Genomic DNA, 20,201 nt, shown 5'->3' on the forward strand with positions numbered 1-20,201 from the left:
ATGTTCATCCCATGTTCGGCACTGCATAAATGATTCTAAATTGCAGTTAAATTCTTACTAATTTATTTGCTGAATAAAGGGATGTCCCTAATCATAAGTGAAGTGATACCTAGAGATCAGTTCAGGGTGTAGATTTGTGGTTTTGTTTATGACTAAATCTCAAACTTTTGGGGTCATCTTCCATTTTAGAGTCACTAAGTATTGGGTCACCTTTTGTTATTTATTTTTAACCTTTTAAAACTTTATTTCCTAATATCTAAAACCCACCTCTTATTATATTCAATATTTCCTGGATTTACTATCACAAATATTTGTGATGATTACACCCAAGGTTCCCACCATTCCATATTAACAACCAATTATTTTCTGTTCCTAAGATGAAATCCAGAGTCTACATAAGTTTGAGTAGATCAAATTGTCAATAAAGCAAGCAATAACATCCTCCAACACTCTCATTTTAAAAATATAAAGCTTTTTTGCTTTCATAATTGGCATTATAAATAGAATAGTGTAAAAAAAACTGGACTCTGTAAACTCCTAGCTCTTCCTGTGACCTCATTTAAGCTGTATGGACTCATCTATTTTATCATTTTTAACTTGTAAGGTACTTGTGCGTATAAAATGAGATCCCACCTACAAAGTACTTATAATAGTGCTAGCACATAAAAAGTGTTCTATAATGAAAACTCCACAGCATATTTTATTGACTAGAAGACACATCTGTTTTATCCTTTACCATCTCTATAATTACTGCATCTTACAGTGGATGCATTTTAAAACCACTGTAACTGCTAGCCAAGCAACAGTTATAACATAGTTGTCACTGATAGTACACGTGAATTTTGTTGTTATTCCTGGTGGCAATAGCAATCTGTGATAGTTCTGCCCCAAACAAACAAACAAAAACAAGTAAAGACCATTTGAGGAAGGAAAATAAGCTCTTCCTCAATTACCTGGTGAAAATTTCTGCTGATGTAATCTGGTGCAATTAAGAAAGCAATAGCATCAAAACTTAGATATAGGTACCAGTATCCTGAAAGAAAATTCTGGAGACAACAGGTGAGCACTCTTTTTTTAATCCTGCATCATCAACATTTTTGATGACACAGAGATGATCCTGTGTAAGAGAACACAAACTTTGATGAGTGTGAGTTAAAAGTGATTCGAAAGATTTAAACTCTGAATGTAAGGAATTTTTAGGAATATCTTCCTTTGTAATGTGTGCAAAAGAGTAGCATATGTATTTAAAAAAAAACTATGTAAGTCACACAAAGCTATTTTAATAAGCATACAATATAAAATAGAGTTGATAAGGAAACACTGTATTGTAGTTTAATTTACAGCCATTTATCTTTCTTTGGGATACATATGGTGATGGTATATCTCATAGCAAATGACATTTTAGATTTGAAGAAATAGAATATTACTACATGACTTTTCCAGGAGTGCTATGGAAGATCAAACAGTATCAATAGACTTTAAAACCCTATTTCTAATCACCCTAAAGCCTGATACATTAAAATAAGTAGCAATTTAAAACCTGTAATTAAGACTTCCAATTTGGGGGATAACATTTGAAAACACAGTGGGTTTCTCCATCCACAGAGTCTTAATGCCCATGTTTCTCCTGGTTAGCAATCACATAGACTTCATTTGTACCTCATTTTCAGCATCTCTGGAGAACAATGGCCTCTCTCTTTGAGGTGCTCCATAGCTCCCAAAACACATTTCATGTGCACCAGACCACACCAAGTGATGTAAGATTAGCATGTAATTCGCCTTCCTTCCTAGCAATGTGCTGGTCACATGCTATATGCTGATAAATGGCAGCTATCATTGTTAATTTCAAGAAACAGAGAATGATAATGTTTCTCTTGGCACCGTATCTCATCTGCTAACGTTGTCCATTGTTACAGGTGGAGCTCACTGTCCAAATACCAGTGCTTTGCAAGAGGTGCGCAGCTGTAACGAGCATGCCTGTACTGTGTACCACTGGCAAACCGGTCCCTGGGGCCAGTGCATTGAGGACACCTCAGTATCATCCTTCAACACCACTACAACATGGAACGGGGAGGCGTCTTGCTCTGTCGGCATGCAGACAAGAAAAGTCATCTGTGTGCGGGTCAATGTGGGCCAAGTAGGACCCAAAAAGTAAGGGCTAACAAACGTTAGCAGTAAATCCTGTGGGCCAGCCATGCAGGGGGTTGGCTCAGGCTTCACTTGCTTCCTGAAATGGAACATTCTGATGCTTGTCACACCTGTCCTCAAGAGTAAGATTTGTTTGTTTTGAATGTCAGCCATGGATAAAGTTACAACAGTTTCAGGGTCTTGGGCCTGGGATCCATAAATTCTGTGGAAACTTTTCTATGTGATACCTACTTTCAGTTTTATAGTAGCACTTTGTGCCTTTATTAAGCTAGTGAGGCAATGAAAGAAGTGCTTGCTCTCAGCCTGGCGGATCAATAATGATGGTGTATGAAGTCCTGGCAGTCTAGGTCATCCATGGTCGCCTATCTACCCGTAGGCTATGGAGGCTGCCAGCCTAGTTTAATTGGGTCTTCTATGATCTGCCTTTCATTTCCCCTAGCAAATATTATGTCAAAAATACTGAGGCTGAACTTATTATATCTTTTAATCGTTAAACGAATAAGCTATTTACTTCCAAGAGAGAGCCTTGGGATAGAATGAGTGTTACAAGTAGAAAACGCCATCAGTTTCTTATTGTGGTTACGAATAGTGTGATAACGCAGCAAACAGTTTGCCAGAGGGGAGGACAAAGAACTAGAGAGTTAGCGTAGCATATGTGCATTGTGAGAAACAAAAACAAAAACAAGTCATGACATAACTAGGCTAATCATTCTTAGAGAAAATCAATACATCAACTATAAAAATGTAATCCTTTACAGGGGAAAGAAATTTCTTTGTCTTTTGAGATTTAGACTGCATATCTTTTAAAATTCAAGTCATTTCAGCCATGTGAAACATTAGAAGTAAAACCAGTTAAGTTTGCATTAATATGAAAATGGCCTCATAATTTCCAATTACTTGGTCAACTGCTTAAATAATACGTGTGATCATAAGCATGTTGTTTAACTGATTCTGGCCTCAGTTTTCAGTTTATTGGAAGAACTTAATGGGAAAAAAAATAATGTAATTACTTAGTAAATCTTAGAAATTGTTATTTTCTCTTAGAAATTTGAGATACTTCTTAGTGTTTCAGGGAAATGATAATAATGTACCTGCTGTATGAAAAGCCCCAGAGAATAAATAAGAATCCCATTATGAGTTGTTTTTACCTGGCCAGGGTTCCAGACATTAGGGAAATTTGGCCCCATACTTTGTTTATATGGTTTGAAATTAGGAAACATATTAGAAAACATATGGCAAAAAGACTTGAGTAAATTGAGAAACTATTCCAAATGCGTAATAGATAGCCCCAAACTAGTATTTTGATAGAAAGTAATGCTAAAGTTGTGATGACTCTAACAAAGGAAACTAATGGGCAGTATATTAAAATTCAATAGCAGTAATAGCAGGAGCAGATGTCTCCAGTCCTGGAATATTCTGGGTCTTTCTGGGATAAGCACAGAGGTAGGAATAGTCACTGCAAAGTGTTAATAACCTTACATACCTGGCATGGTCCAGGACAGAGGGTTATCGTGCTGAGCTTCTGCAAGTAAGCTCACTCTGTTCCTGTCTTACAATTAATCACCTTTCAAATGTTGATGTTGATATTTTCCTCAATTATGCAAACTACAATGTTGTGCTGAGCAGCGGATATACATGTGTAGAAGCCTATGTGTGAAAAAGCCTGCTGGATTAATGTCATTAAATCATTCAGTAGGGATGGTGTCATAAAGCCCCATGTAGGACCACCACAATAATCCATTAAAAATGTGCTTTGCCCTTGCAGCCTTTATTCAATGACCTGGACACATGGATAGGATAAATTTGTTAAATGAAATGGATTTACTTTGCCCTTAAAATTCTGAAAAAGTAAGCAAATAGTGTGAATTCAAAAGAAAATGTTACTGCTCTTACGTATAAATGCTAGGTTAAATTCAATGAATGCTTTTCAGTACAAGCATTTGAAACAGAAATGCAAATAGAAAACTTGTTTTAAACTCCTCTTAATAAAACAGATTACTGTGCAATGGTAAAATCAATGTTATTGATTTCAGCTATCCTTTGAGTAACAAACTTCAACTCCTACCATATCTGTTTAATTTGACCTTGAATAAGATTTGGGGGTAAATCAATTCCTGGATGTAAACCACAATCACTAAATATAAACAGTACAAAAGAGAAAAGAAGCATGTTGACTGAACCAATTGCCTCGCTGAAGGAAGTCTGAATTTATTTTATTGGATGTAATCGAGGCTGTATAATTTATCTTTGTGTGTTCATTTAATGGCTTTGTTGTTAGTAATTTTGTTCTCCACAGTTAGCCAAGTATCTTGCTGTGGATATTTCTAAACTAAAACAAAATTTTGGAGGTTGTCAATTATAGCATTGTGAATTCCACTGATTTATTCAGGCCTAAAATTTGAAAAGCTTGCAATTGAGTAATGCTCTCCCACGGTTAAAGTTATAAAATTGCCTCATTGAAAAGGCATGCTTCCAATAATAATTATTAATAGCTCCATAGTTCCAAAAGAATTAGCAAGATTTTATGTGAGGTTTTACCATATAATGTTTCCTGGTTAAGAGTGAAGGTTAAATGATAATTTCAGTGATTTATAATCTCATTTGTAACAATACTTTAACGTTTGTGATTCACATCTAAATTTCATTGTCATTCATGACTTTGAGTAGTCATAGCAATTAAGAAAACACAAGCTTATTTGCAACATAAACCATGGAGATTATTTCTTTTTTGAAATGTTAAATCCAATATGTCTTTTAAATCCACTACTGAATGAACTCTAGTATTGTATAGTGTGAGAGAGGAAAGCATGTATCTGTAATTGAATAGAACATAGTATTTATGGATGAGATAGAACATGTAAATAAATGATGAAAATACAAGATATATCAAAAATGAAGCATCAGCAAGCTGCTGTAAAGAAATTATAGGAAAGAGATTAATGATGTTTTATTTCACTCATAGTTCAATTCTGAAAACCTGATTAACTTACTTGTTAAACCACAATTTATCTTGACCTACAAAAATTTTGGCTTCTCTCATGGGGAGTATTTTTAAATCCCATATTTCACTAATTTGTCAAGTTATTCCTTTAACAGATTTATTTGTTGTTTGGTTTGTTTCTTCACTGCCTTTTAGCCTCTTGGAGATTTATACAACCTCAAAAGAATATTTTCTAGGAATCAGAACATTAAGTTACTTTTAGTTACATGAATTATTATATTTTGTTGTCCTAATGTACATCTTCTTCCAGTCTTCATGCTCATGTCCAACATTTGACCACTAGCTATAGTATAATCAGATTGTGAAGATGTAGAGAAGAACTGGGAAATGTAAAAACCATATAATAAGTACACAATAAACAAGACAATCTATTGAAAATTTACCCATGAGCTCCCTAAAATTATCTTTTAGGAAGTGAAAATCTTATATAATGTAAGACGTTTCAGTGTTTTGTCATTATTTTTATCCTGTGTTCCTAATAAATAATATATGTTGCTAGATTGTAAAAATAATAACTTAATTTTACCATAAGTTATGTCAAGAACACAGTGTTTTATTTTCTTTAAGTTACAATTGACTATCTTTGTTTTGTTTATATTCGCTTTTCGTTCCAAAAAAAATTATGACATTTAAAAATATTTAAAATTCCATAATTTGAAACTAGGAACATAATGGAAGATAGAAAATAGAGACATTAAATGAAACATGGAATAAAGCAAAAAATGCGTATCATAATGACCTCTATACTTTTATTATTTTACTTATTATTATGAAATATGTAGCTGTAAATACAACTCTTTTTTAAGCATGTACTGTGTATGGAATGTGCTCCATTATAAATTTATTTTAAGCTGTACATATTTTGTAAAAATCAAATTCAGAATAATCTGAAAATGTATAATCAACACTAAGCTTACTTAGTTACACAAAAATGTAGAATTGAGTCCTTAAATTGTTAATTTGAATTTCCACAAATTTCTTGAAAACATGTTAGAAAATATAAATTTATTAAGGAAGAGATTATTATGAGGATAAGGCATAATTATTGCATTTTGTTCTAGACAGCATAATTACTTTTATTAAAATTATACATCCTGCTTTGAGAAGTTTTATTGATGTCCAATTTGGAAGAATTAATTTAGTTGTATATTTCTTGTCAAAAGCCAGGCTCTTGGAAGTGAAATAATACAGACTGGTGACTATTTAGCAATTAAAGCAACAAAAATCCTAAAACTATTAAATTACTTGGTTTTCTGGATGACTAGAGAGGCCTAGTAACTTTCCTTTGCTCTTTCTAGGTGTCCTGAAAGTCTTCGGCCTGAAACAGTGAGGCCCTGTCTGCTTCCTTGTAGGAAGGACTGTATCGTGACCCCATATAGTGACTGGACATCATGCCCTTCCTCATGTAAAGAAGGTATGACCTGAAGCGTTCTGAAGGCTCCTCACTTAGAAAACCACTCAGAATTTGGATCCCCTAATTCTGACTGAGCAGTATTTGTGATTCCTACATGGGGCTTTGTAACCATGGGTTGGCATATATGCCATCAAATTTTGGTTTCCTTCTGAAAAATAATACAGCTTTAGAGGACCAAACAAATGAGTTTTATGCCAAAACTGACTTAAAACTTTATGATAATAGAACAAAGCGAAAGGATTCTAGACGTTATTAATGCTTCCTTTAACATTAATTATAAAAGAAAGTACAGTGGCCTTATGTATTTCAGAAAGAGTGTAAAGTGATGTTATTAGTACTTGTGGCTTCCAACCTGCTTGATAGCAAGAAATAGCCATGGGAGCAGATTCACTACAGATTCAATTATGTGACCCAGGATAGGAATAAAGGAAAGAGAAAAATGGTCAAATTCTACCTCTGCCAACTCTTAACTTGCCATGAGGCATTTACAAGATGAGGATTTGTTCTCATTTTGGTTTTGTGTTCCTTTTATTACTCACAGACATAGACTCTTTAATATCATAGCAAATACTTTGATAATTCTTTACCCTCAAGGATCAGGTCGTTTGTCATGGCTACTGAGAAAGGTATCAACAACGTCCAAGTGATTTATGAAATAACTGAGTAAATTTTCTCTTCATGTCACAAATGTCACTGTCTCCTATTTTTTATTTTACTCTCCCAACAAATACAGATAGTTTTTCTTAAATCCCTTTTTTGCTTTTTTTATTTATGCTTCTTGACTTTAATTAGAGATTCAATTAAGAATCAATTTCAATTTTAACAACTATTTTAAGTTGCCAGAAATTATTTAAGTCCTTAAGATATGAGATTATAAATTTAATAATGTTTTTTTTTACAATGTGAGTGTAATTTTATATAGTTGAGAAATGAGTTCCCTTTTTATCCTTTTTTTAGTTTAAATACCATTGTAGTATCAAATAAAATTAAACCACAAGGAAAACAAGAATAGAAAATTTTAATTTTAAAAGTCTTTTAAGACATCTAACAAGCTTTTGGGTCAAAAGGAGTTTGCATTAACTTTAAAAAAATGTCAATGGCATTAATCTTACTAACAAAGAGATATCATTTCTGACATTTTTTTCTGAATTTTATATTTCTTATCCCTTTATTTTCTTAAAAGCTAAACATGATGTCCTTTGCTTTAGTCATAATCAGTCAGCAACAGAATTGTACTTTCTAATAGGTTAATATTTCTGTGGTAAATGTTGGTTATTCATCACTACAATGAAAAGGTAATTTATTACATGGACTTCATATGGTTGGAAATTTTATTCTTGATATTCTTATACTTGATGTTTGTGTTAGTATGAGACAAAGCCATTTACTAATAATTCCAAAGCATATGCAGTTACATTTATAACTGTATGATAACAATCCGACAAATTTAACATTTTTAAGTGAAGCTTTTGAAAATGGGGAAAAAAATCTTTGCCTTTTAATATATTGGTTATTTCCTTATATTGCATAAAGTATTTTAAAATAAAAGTTGATTTGGTCAAAAGTATTTCAAGGAAATAAAATTTAAAAAGAAGAGAGAGAGAGAGAGAGAGAGAGAGAGAGAGAGAGAGAGAGAGAGAGAGAAAGAGAGAGACAGAGAGAGAGAGAGAGAGAGAGAGAGAGAGAGAGAGAGAGAAAGATTCCATTAAATTGATTATTGGATAGTCACTCATAAAAATGAAGAATCAGGTAAAATTTTCTCATTTCTTTAGACCTTCATTTGAAAATAATTTGGATATTGGAATGTATCCAGGAATTAGGAACCAGTTTAGTAGCCTATGAATTTTTTCCGTCAAGTCTTTAAAATGTATTTGTGATCATAGTATGCGTTATATGAGGAAAGGAAAGAAGACAATAGATGTAACTTACTCTTAAAAAATATTGAAAATCTAATAACATGATTTTTCATTGCTCTCTGCTGATGATTTTTATAATACTAAGAAAGTGATTTACTCTCGTCTGTTTGACCAATTATGAAATTTTAAAAAATTTATGTGACAACTGTGATAACTTATACAAGGCACTTAAAAAAATTTAGCAGATAGAAGAGGGAACAAATAGATTGTGAATGCTTTGTATGTGTTAATTAATACTCATCTGTAACATATGCATAAATACTTCCTGAATGTTTTTTATTGATTGATTCTTTTATATAACTAACACATCGATGGCTCTGTGGAGTTGACACAGTCCTTGACTTCACGGAAGGCTTCTTTTTTTTTTTTTAATTGTGGAATAGTGGGGAACAGTGAGTTTCTCCAGGGCACATCAGCTCCAAGTCTTTGTACTTCAGTCTAGTTTTGGAGGGTGCAGCTCAGCTACTCCAAGTCCGGTCATCGTTTTCAATCTTTAGTTGCAGGGGGTGCAGCCCACCATCCCATGTAGGAATTGAACTGGCAACCTTGTTGTTGAGAGCTCATGCTCTACCCAGTTGAGTCATCTATCTGGCCACCCCTCTGAAAGCTCAGCAGCAGCTCTGTTGTCTTCAGTCTAGTTGTGGAGGGCACAACTCACTGGCCCATGTGGGAATCGACCTGGCAACCCTGTTGTTCAGAGCTCATGCTCTAACAAACTGAACCATCCAGCCACACCCAAGGAAGCTTTGAATCTCATTTAAAATAAAGAACTCTTCTCCATAATTCAGATAATGTAGATTCAGTAATAAGATTTAGTAGTAAAACAAAATGAGCTCTAGGAAAGGGAAGGGAGAACCATTGTGGGAGCAAATATTAAGGAAAATCTTGTTGAAAAGATGGTAGAAGAGATCTTTTTGAAAGAGTGAACACAAGAGAATCCCAAGTGAGAATCAAAGGCATCAGTAAAAGTCTTAGATGACCACAAGTAAGATGTGTTTTTCAAGAAAAAAGTGGAAACCATTTTAAGCAGTCATTAGCTTTTTTCATTCTACAATACTTTTTCAAGTAACTATAATGTTCCTGGCACATTTTTAAATATAAACGACAGAGCAGTAAACAAAGAAACCAATGTCCATTCTGGTGGAACAAGATAGGTAAGGCGTTTAATGATTATTCTAATTTCTCAGTGAGTTTGAAGGATCAAGGAAAAGCTTCAGGGGTGTTAAGGAAAGAGAAGAAGATGTAACATCATTTTGGAGAGTGCAAAGGTGGGCAAGATAGTAATGTGTAGTAGAGTTTCTAGGCAGCACGGAGTGCCCATTTAGTCATGTCTTCGTAAAGGGATTGCTCAACACAGTTGCCAGTGTTTCTCCAGCCATGTTCAACTGCCTGAGTGCAGGAAAAGTATAGGAAAATAATTGGTTTTGTTTGAGGTTGGGACTTTTTTAGGAAAGTATAAGAATGGGAAAGGAACAGGGAGTCCAGGGTGTTTTCAAATGAGTATTGTAATAATGATGGAGTATGAAATCTAAGTTATGTTAGGATGGAGATGAGGCCATGAAGGGAATAATAGATACTAAAAAAGTGATAGGGAAATTTAATTGACAGTTTTAAAAGAGTTTGAAGAATTTTAGTAAGATGAAAACTAAAGTAGATGAACTGAAAGGTTAGAGGAATGATCAGAAAGGAAGATGTTTAAAGATGACTGATGATAATAACATCACAAGATAAACAGAAGAGATAGTAATTGATGTGAGGTGCAGGAAAATGTCATTGGAGATGAGGAAGTACAATAACATGGAGTCCAGTGCCTTGGATATAATAACCACGTGGATACCAAAGCCACCAAAGTGGTAACAGGGGTAGGAAAAGAAAGGATTACAGTGAGGGACATTCTAAAGTCATTAATTAATTAAGTGTTGGTAGATGACTGCTACAGGGTGGATAACTGATAGTACAGTTGATAACAAGAGCTTCAAGGGAGATTTTTGAAAGTAGAGGGAGGAGAAAAGAATAGGAAATGGCTAGGTAGAGTCAGCTTCCACTGGTAAAGATTAGGAAGGAAACTTTCTAAGAGATGGAAGATGAGAAACCATGAGATCCAATGGGCACGATGGTGGAAGGATTAGAGGATGGAAAAGAATGAGAATTGAAAATTGGGTTATGCATGTAGATAGTGCTGTGGGTCCAGGTGATCATGGAAGACATTCAGGGCAGGCATAGTGTGGCATAACTAGTTTCTTGGGATGAATATCAGGCATGTGAGATATAATGGGTTTAGTTGTCATAGTCTCTCGGAGTAAGGCAGGTAACCGCTCTAAATTAAAATGCATGGTGCCACACTAGGATACTGTTCTCCCCTGGAGCTCCTGGGGTGGTGGTGACCAAGGAGTGCAAGAATGCCCTCTCAGATATCTGCTGTCCTGTGAGCACGAGACTGAGAGGTGGGGCTGTGATGGCTTGAGCACAGGTCATCTCACCAGGAGCAGATCAATACTCCCTGTTCTAGTATGTTGAATCTCCTGTAACAAAAGGCTCTCCAAAACCCTAAACCTAGGCTCTCAGACTTAAAAAGATAACTATAATTGTGTATTGAGGACATAAAGAAAGACTCGGAGGTGGGAGGGGGTGGCTGTTGGACTACAGTGCCAAGATGCTCTGTGTGTCCCGAAGCCTTGACGATTTTGCCTGTACACTGCTGTGACTGAGGATAATGGCACGGTCGTGTTATAGAAAACTAGCCTTTTGTTGTAAGCAAAATAAAGCAATGACATGTGGTTAGTTTTTTTTCATTATTTGGTATGAAATGGGACTAATCCAAGTTTACTGAAATTACACTGACTTCCACACACAATTAAAATGCAAAACAAAGTGGAGTGTTCAAGGATAGACAATAGCAACAGAAAACTGATTCAGGGATGGGATGATTCTTTTAAATTTAATTCTGCAGGTAAAGTCTAAAATTTATAAGAATTTTGATTTCTTAAAAATGTGGAGCTATACTTTTTTTAAAAATCACTTTAAAGAGATAAAAATACACTGTAGTACTGCAGAAAATGGGACAGAATAGCTTAACACTCCAGGAAGAACAAAAAGAGTTATTTGAAATGTTATTCAGCCCTCTCTCAAGATGTGCTTCGAAAAAATCAATGCCAATAAAGATCAGCATTGAGTAGAGAGTAGTTTAATCCTTAAACCAGTGCACTTGTTAACTTTTTTCAAATCTTCATAAATTTTACAAAGCGCTCTTTTTTTTGTAGGAAAAGAAAAAACATTTATGCATATAAATTATTTGTGACCCTACTCTTAAAAAAATCAATGCTTTTGATCAAATATTACATTTGTCTGCTCAAATATTATTCACTCCTTTTTTTCACATGACGTTTATTGACAGGAGAGCTAGAAAAGATATTGCAGTGGCATCTATTCTACCTTGATACCTTTACGCAGTACTACTCTAGGATTACCCCAAAGATAGGAAAACTACCTTCACATTTTACTACTGGCATGAAACATTTCCTTTTCCATTTCCTGTCACTATGCTGCTTCAGCCTGTCATCCATCCGACAGCCAGCTTAACAAATCTAAGTTTTGCCTGCCCTTTAAGTCCTTCCATTAAGTAATTTCTCTGATGAAATGTATCTTGAATGTCTTAAGAAATCTGAAAAATGCTGTAACTCTGTGAGACATTACATACCCTCTGAATCTATGTGCCCCATTATCACATAACTGTTTTCTGAATATATTTTTCCTATTTTTTTTCCTATTCCTGTCCTAGATAGTTATTTTCAAGTATAAACACAATAGGAATATTTGTTTATTTTTCCCATGCTCATTATTTCCAATAAGCCAAATACACAGACTTAGTATCCATGTGCTTACTGCTATAAGGAAATGCATTGAAAGAAATTGAAGATGCTAATAATCCAGTTGAGAAGATGCAAAATAAATGTGTATTTATTAAGCTCTTACTGTATGTGGCTGCTGCTCTAGGTGTTAAAACACAAAGATAAATAGAAGCTGTATCTGTATATCAACCACATATGGTAAATTGGGTATAAATACATGCAGGAAACAATGAAAGTTGCAAAATTCCAGTTTGCCAGCTCGAGTTATTAGTGAGGAACCTTCCGGATTTCTTTTTCACTGTGTGCTATAGCTCTCCCTTTGTCTGCACTTTGATCTGAGAGCTCTGTAGCCTGGCTGAAGTCTACAGAGCTGTTCCTGTGAGTGTACAAGTAATTTCTTAACTGAGATCTGAGAAGAAATGAACCTCTCAGTGGATAGAAACATGGATGTCATGACACTTCCTGTGCAACTCCATTAAACTTCCTCTCTAGGTGTTATGGCTTCGAAATGTCTCTCTTTAATCGGGTTGCAGTCTCTATCATGTGGGCTGCACAAGGTTAAGGTTTTATAAGAACGTTTTATAAGAATAAATGGATTGCCAGTGTGGAATCAATTATGGAAGTGAAAAAGAGTTACCATGATCTTATATATCAATTGCAAACTTGTAAATGTTGTGATGAATAGGCACTGGAGTGTTTCAGGGCTGTACCTTCGGTGACAGTTTCTCTTTCAAGTCAATAAACGAAGTAAGTTGAAACACTGACATTTGATTGTTGCTTCCTGAACATCCCTGCCTATGTACCAGGTGATATCTAGATAGTTAATGACCAGAAGCTTCAATCTATAAGGTGCCGGTGATACTGAACTCATAGTCACCTACAGTCTCGGGATCCCTGTGTCTCAATTGTGTGTCTGTTGTCTCCCTGGAGGTTAAAGAGGATTGGAGAGTTATCGACTCTAATAATTTTGACCTCCTGGGAAACAAAGACCTGCTCCTCTGTGCTCTTCTCCCCTTTTCCCTGTTACAAAACAAGTAAATACCTTCCTGAGGACCCCCAATGCTAAACAAATGGGAAAAATGATCATTTAGTTCATATACTTTTTTGAAAAGATTAATGAAAAATAATAAACATAAAACCAGAGGAAAATAACAGAAAGTGTACAAGAAGGATGGAGTCAAGTAGTAAGTGGGGGTGGGGAGAGGGGAGAGAACAAGAAAGATTATACTATAAAATCAGTGTTAAGGTAAGCTGCAACTGAGAAGAAAATTAGCTCTGAGATTCTGGTGTACAATGGAAAAAAATAGAAGCACAGGGGCTTTTTAACAGATTGTTAGGAGAAATGAATTTTTACCTAGCTCTGCGTTATTAGAGGAATTTATCACCTGGGCCTTAAAATAGGGGTCATTGAAAAATATAATGGATGGAGACTGCATTAGCAATTTTATTAAAAGTCCTATTGCCACTTCTTAGATCTTTCCTTGGTAAATGATATTTAATATGTAAAAACTTAGAGGTAATATTCACAACTACTGTCACAATAAAAATGCCCATGACAATATTTTCAAATACTTTAGTTCTCTGCTACTTACTACCACCAGTCCCTAATTCCCTAATCCATTACCTATAGTAGTCCAATTATTCACTAAAATAGTTAATACAATCATTAATAGTACAGATATCCCCCACAATGGGAATAATGCTAAAAAGTTACATATGAACCCTAGACTCTGAAATTGGGACAAGACATACAACGTAGTCTATTCCAGTGAATCTTAAACCTGTCCATTACAGTTCCCTAGCAAGCCTGTGGAAATCAGATTTCCAAACCCAGCTCTCAGAGATTCTGATTTAGTAGTTTAGGGTATAGGCTGAGAAATACATTTTTGATGTTTTGGGTTTTTTTTTAAGACATTCTCCTATGCAGTAAGACATGTAGGAATCACTCATCTGACCCATTCTCCCAACTAACACAGGAAACTTCAGTCCACGTTGTTGGAAGTCACTGGCCCAGACCTTGTTGCGGGATACCCTGACTTCATGAGAAAGGATGTTTACAGTATTGGAATGTTCTAATTGTCAAATCATATTATTCTCCTAACACAATCACTTTAAGAATGTTTCATCTCATTTCTGATTAAGCTTTCATTGTTAGGGACTGCTAACCCATCTACATTTCTCAGTTCCTATAGTTTAGGTATCAAATATTTCATGATCTTACAAAAAATGTAAATACATCATGGGGATTCTATTAAAATAACCTTTTAGGGAATTCTTTTGTAAGTACATTGTGCCATAGGGCTATTCATCCTTAAAATGTATATACTGTAAGTTGGAATATATTTTATTAAAATTGACAAGTCTTATACTTTATTTTTTTTCTAATACTAAAAAAAAATTGAACATTTTTATATCAACTGTCAAGTTGATATCTTCATGGTGAAAGTAAATCTTAATTATTTCCATTGGTTTTTAAGCATAATTTGGAGTTATTTACTAACAGTAATTATTGCTATTTCAAATGCTTCTCTAAAAATTCTGCCTTTAGGAAATGACTTTCATTTCACTACTTACAGCCTTGATGTTTAGAATTCGACCTGAATTGAAGATCTTAGACTGTTTAACATGAATAATAAATGACTAGAATAATTTACGAGTTATGCATCTCAAATTAAGTGAATAACAAAGAAATAAAATTTCACATTAAAACATGGAATATATTCTCCTAAGAAAGATTCATTAGACGTGTATATGAGTCCCATGTGACAAACAGTGCTATGTGAAATGGCATGAAAATAAACTTAAAGTAGAGGAAAATAAATTAATTAAACCTGTCATATTTTTCAAGGGCAAAGAAATATACAGAACAACAATTACTTCGCAACTGCATATTAGGAAGGTTAGTTGACTACGGCACTGTTTTCTCCATTCTTCACATTTTTTAAATATATATTGATTGGGTTTTCAATATAAGTAGTCTTTGGGAGAATTTAGGAAATGATTAGACCAGATGAGGCCTCTCATTGACGATTGTCAAAGCACTTGGAGCTGGTGGCAATGTAATTTCTTCACACAGGCTGGTATTTGAAGATTCTTTTATCAGTGCAGAGTACAGAGGTTAAAAAGCTGCCTCGTTCCAGGGGATTCCGGAGTCAAGAAGCAGTCTCGGCACCGGGTCATCCTTCAGCTGCCAGCCAATGGAGGCAGGGACTGCATGGACCCTCTCTATGAAGAGAAGGTCTGCGAGGCCCCGCAGATGTGCCAAAGCTACAGGTAACCAAGTTAAAGAAGCATTGAGAATGGGGCATTGAGCAAAATACTTCAAGTCCAACCCTGTCCCTCAGGCTCAGTGGAGTCTGGGGTGTTTATGGCTGTATGTGCCATCTCTTGATTTTTTTTTTTAAAGCAAATCTAAATTTGAACTTTTATCTATTTAAGTGTGTTTTTCCAGGACCCATCAGCTCCAAGTCAAGTAGTCGTTTCAATCTAGTTGAGGAGGGCACGGCTGAGGAGGGCGCAGTTGAGGAGGGCGCAGCTCACAGGGGCCCAATCATATGGGGATCGAATCTGCAACCTTGTTGTTAAGAGCACTGTGCTCTAACCAACTGAACTAACCGGCCGCTCCTTGACTGTTTAAAAGAGCTGCTCTCCCACTGAAATGATCTCCAGGGAGACACTTACTTGTGAAATTTTCAAGCTGTGTTATTAGCTGCAGGAGTTAGGGGGTATTTCTTATGTTGACATAAACTGTAAGGAATGCAGGAAAGTGGTTAATAATTACAAAACATGCTTTAGGAAGGAATTCTTTTTCACTTGGAGAAATAGCCTTAGCATCTTCCCTTGCTCTACAGAGCACGTGTTCCTCCTCAGTGCTGGTATTCTGGCTCACAAAATGACGTCTTTATCTCAGTGATACCAATAAGACGTCTGTTCTACTCATTTGTGGCCACCTCAAAGAAAATTCAGGTGGTTGAAGTTATATATTATCATTTTGGTAATTATTAGAGAAAGTTTTCCTCAAGACTATAAAAAGAAAGCACCTAATTAAAACTTGAGGTGGCATATAATTGCAATCCTGACAACAAATGAAATATTACGACATCCATTGATGGAATGTGTGATCACAAAATAATACTTTAAGATGAAATTGATGACAAATTTGCCATCTTAATTTATCTGTGTTTAATTGTGAGATGACAAATAATGCAATTGCATGTTTATATGATGAATACTGACAACTATTAGCCCAAATGTATTTCTGTGGGGGATTTGTTTTTTGTAAAGAGTATAATTGCAGTTTCTGAGTTACCCCCATAACACTAACCAAAAGAGCTCTGTACAAAAGATTGATGACTTGAGTGCAGTTTCACAACTTGAATATAAACTAAATATACCTCACTTAAATAGAATGCATCTGCTATCTGGTACGTCTGCTGGCAGTTCTAACCATTAAAAAGGCTAAGGGCTATTAGTAGTTTATTCTCATACAACTTGACAATGATGGATTCTGTCTCCACTGCCATAGGAAGTACTTTTATGTTTCATGCTGCTTTTTCTAATGCCTTGATGGAGATTTAAATTAAATTTAGAGGATTGAGCATTGTGACATTTCCATTTGTGGTGGTCAAAGTCATGTTTCCATGCCACCATATTTCTATAATTTGCCTGGCATTTTTGCTTCCCCTCCATGAGGCTTCTGTTCTTTTCTTGTAGATGGAAGACTCACAAATGGCGCAGGTGCCAACTAGTCCCATGGAGCGTGCAACAGGACAGCCCCGCAGCACAGGAGGGCTGTGGGCCCGGACGGCAGGCAAGAGGTGGGAAGCAAGCCTCATTCTACAGCTGATTTGCTTTTCATTTCTCCAACATCTCTACCTTAACCACTAGCCTGATTCATTTGGCACTTTGATGCCATGCTCAGCCAACACAGCAGAGTAAATGTGCGTCTGCTACTACCCGTTCAGCTAACACCAGAACACAGAAACTTGTCTTTTAAATCATGTCCTTTGTTCTTTGACACATTAGCCCATAACTCCTCTGGTTGAATTTTTTCCCCCATTCATATCTAGAAGTTAATCAGAGCATGCTCTTGAAAGGTTTATGACATAGATTAAACTGTAGCTCGTTTGTTGTTGCTGTTTTAGTTTTTGGATCATGGTATACCGTACTTTGCTTGTCACCTTAACAATCAATAAGATCCTTACATACTTACCCATATGCATTATATATGTGCATGCATGTAAAGTAATATAATTGGTTCCCAGAAATTCTTAGCAATGGCATCCTTAACATTGCCATGGCTATCCCTGACTCTGTTCATATTCAGTACCGATTTTTAAATGGCAGATTTATGTACTCGAAACCTGCCATATGTGGACCACAATCTGTCTGCACTATTAGACAACATGGAATTTTGCAGAAGTGAATGATTGCAATGTTTCCAACTTGCCATGATTATTTACTGGTATTATAAATAATACTTATATTCCAAGCTTTGGAACATGTTATTTATGCATGCTGCAAATTCAGTCTTTAGAGAGTACATGATTGTTTTCACTCATATCGACTTTTAGCATGGAGTTCTACTATATACCTAGAATGTATAATTGAATACACTGCCACCTCTCCTTAATTCATAAAAACACATTTTGTTCCCTCATTTGTCATTGTGTAAATTTGATGATGACACAAAAGTTTGAACATACAAAATGGAATTCCAGCTTTTGCTGATGTGACCTAGGACCCCCTTTACAGTGAAAAGATTGTTTTCCTAATTTGAGAAAAATAGCTTCTTTTCTATAAAAATCTTCTATATTTATAATCATCATTTTAGAAGTCTTCATTTGAAACATAACATTTTGTTTACAAATGATATTAACTACGTAGTAATTTTTAGGATTTTATTTATATTTTTATTTTATTTTATTATTTTTAAGATTTTATTGGGGAAGGGGAACAGGACTTTATTGGGAAACAGTGTGTACTTCCAGGTCTTTTTCCAAGTCAAGTTGTTGTCGTCCTTTCAATCTTAGTTGTGGAGGGTGCAGCTCAGCTCCAGTCCAGTTGCCGTTGTTAGTTGCAGGGGGCACAACCCACCATCCCTTGTTGGAGTCGAGGAATCAAACAAGCAACCTTGTGGTTGAGAGCCCACTGGCCCATGTGTGAATCAAACCAATGGCCTTCGGTATTAAGAGCACGGAGCTCCAACCGCCTGAGCCATCTGGCTGGCCCAGATTTTATTTTATACACTTAATTCTCATTATGTATCCTCCACCATCAGCTTTAGCTAAAAAAAAATAATAAAATAAAATAAAATAATAATAATAATAATAATAATAATAATAACATCTCCTTTTACAGTTACAGAGATTTAGGTACGTAGAATTGAAAGGCATTCTCCCATTTTCAAGTCATTCATTGAGAAATTGAGTGATATGAGACCTTCTTGTCATGCCCTGCTAATTCCTCCTTGAATGAAGCATACATTTGCATGCAATTTGGGCCCTACCTGGAGTTTATAATGAAAACAGATATGAGTTTGGGAATCAGGAAACACAAGTTTTAGTCCTTGTTCTTTCACTGGTACAGTGTGAGTCTTATTCATCACTTCTGCTTTGTGGGTCTCAGTTTATTTAAGTGAAAAAAAGGAAAAGAGGGTTGGACCAAATGATCTTTTAGAATTATTCCAATTTCCATATTCTATAATCTATGCACAGATAATACTCAGGGATCCAAGTGTGAAATGAAAATAAGTAAAACAGTTGAAGGCCATATTTTCATAGAATGCCACGGGAAGATATGATGAAAAGAGCTTCAGTTCCAAACTCTACTATGTAACAATTGCAGAACTTTGGTTCATTTATTTCCTCCTTCTGAGGCTGAGAACACAATGATCCTCACAATGTTTTGCACATATTAAGTCTTCATCAAATGTGAAATCCTTCCCCCTGCCAGTTAGGTCATGGCCCCAATGAATGTGGGCATAAGTCATAGTAGGCATAGAAACAGCAATATCAATCAACATGGGTGTTTTGGTTTTTGACACAAAGTTTGCTTAAAAAACTGTTTCTTCTTTGAGTCCCAGTAACCTTTTCATTTCCAAATCTGATAACCTCTGGTCATTCTTCATCCTGGTTGACTGCTATGTAGTATCTAATCTTGAGACCCACTCCCACCATGAAAAGCAGTCTTCAGCTTCCTCAATACTACTTTCTTCTGGCTTTCTGATTGTCTCATTCTTTGTTTCCTATTACTGACTCCTCTTTCTCTGCCTGTACTTAAATAATGATTTCTAATCTTGGAATACTCATCTGACTTACTCTATCTCTGCAATTTTTTCTATTTTTAGGATAGGTGGAAAGAGAAAGTCATTTCTGCATAAAAATACTAAGAACCTCCTTAGCTTCCATATGAAGATAATATTTTTCTTTGTTGCCTCGCTAGATTAAAGTGTTTTTTTATTTATTTTATGTTTCTTTAGAGCCTATGTTTCTATAGAAATATGAAACAGGGAGAATCGAGAGTATAGAAATATCTTTTGCATATGGCATAAAGGCAAAATTTTCCTTTGTGGTCAGGGCTGTTTTCAAAACTCTGCATGACTGACCCATCAGATTCTTACTATTTTAATCTTTGTCTTTATCTTGTCAGAAACTTAAAAAGTGCCAACTTGTACTGTTTGTTAATGATTAAAATAATTGTGTAGTAAGGATTAGCATCAATCAGCAAAGACTATAGAGAAGCTATCCACTTTCTCTCTAATACATCAGACTTTCTAATTCCAGTCGCTAGTTCAATATGATTGCAATGAGAAGACTGTGTCAGGAAAGAATGAAGATGTTCAAGCCAAGGAGCTTACATTTGATTAGGGAAAT

At 35.3% G+C, this 20,201-nt stretch overlaps 1 protein-coding gene across 1 annotated transcript in view; it reads left to right on the forward strand.

The window, feature by feature from the left end:
• THSD7A (thrombospondin type 1 domain containing 7A) overlaps positions 1-20,201 on the forward strand; it is a 623,382-nt gene that overhangs the window by 536,949 nt on the left and 66,232 nt on the right. The window contains exons 10-13 of the mRNA XM_081079273.1: positions 1,917-2,151; positions 6,448-6,563; positions 15,468-15,600; positions 17,041-17,144. Of these exons, the coding sequence (XP_080935399.1) occupies positions 1,917-2,151; positions 6,448-6,563; positions 15,468-15,600; positions 17,041-17,144 (588 nt within the window). The remainder of the gene's footprint in view (positions 1-1,916; positions 2,152-6,447; positions 6,564-15,467; positions 15,601-17,040; positions 17,145-20,201) is intronic.

Source organism: Rhinolophus hipposideros (assembly GCF_964194185.1).
Source record: "Rhinolophus hipposideros genome assembly, chromosome: 18".
NCBI classification, from domain to species: Eukaryota; Metazoa; Chordata; class Mammalia; order Chiroptera; family Rhinolophidae; genus Rhinolophus; species Rhinolophus hipposideros.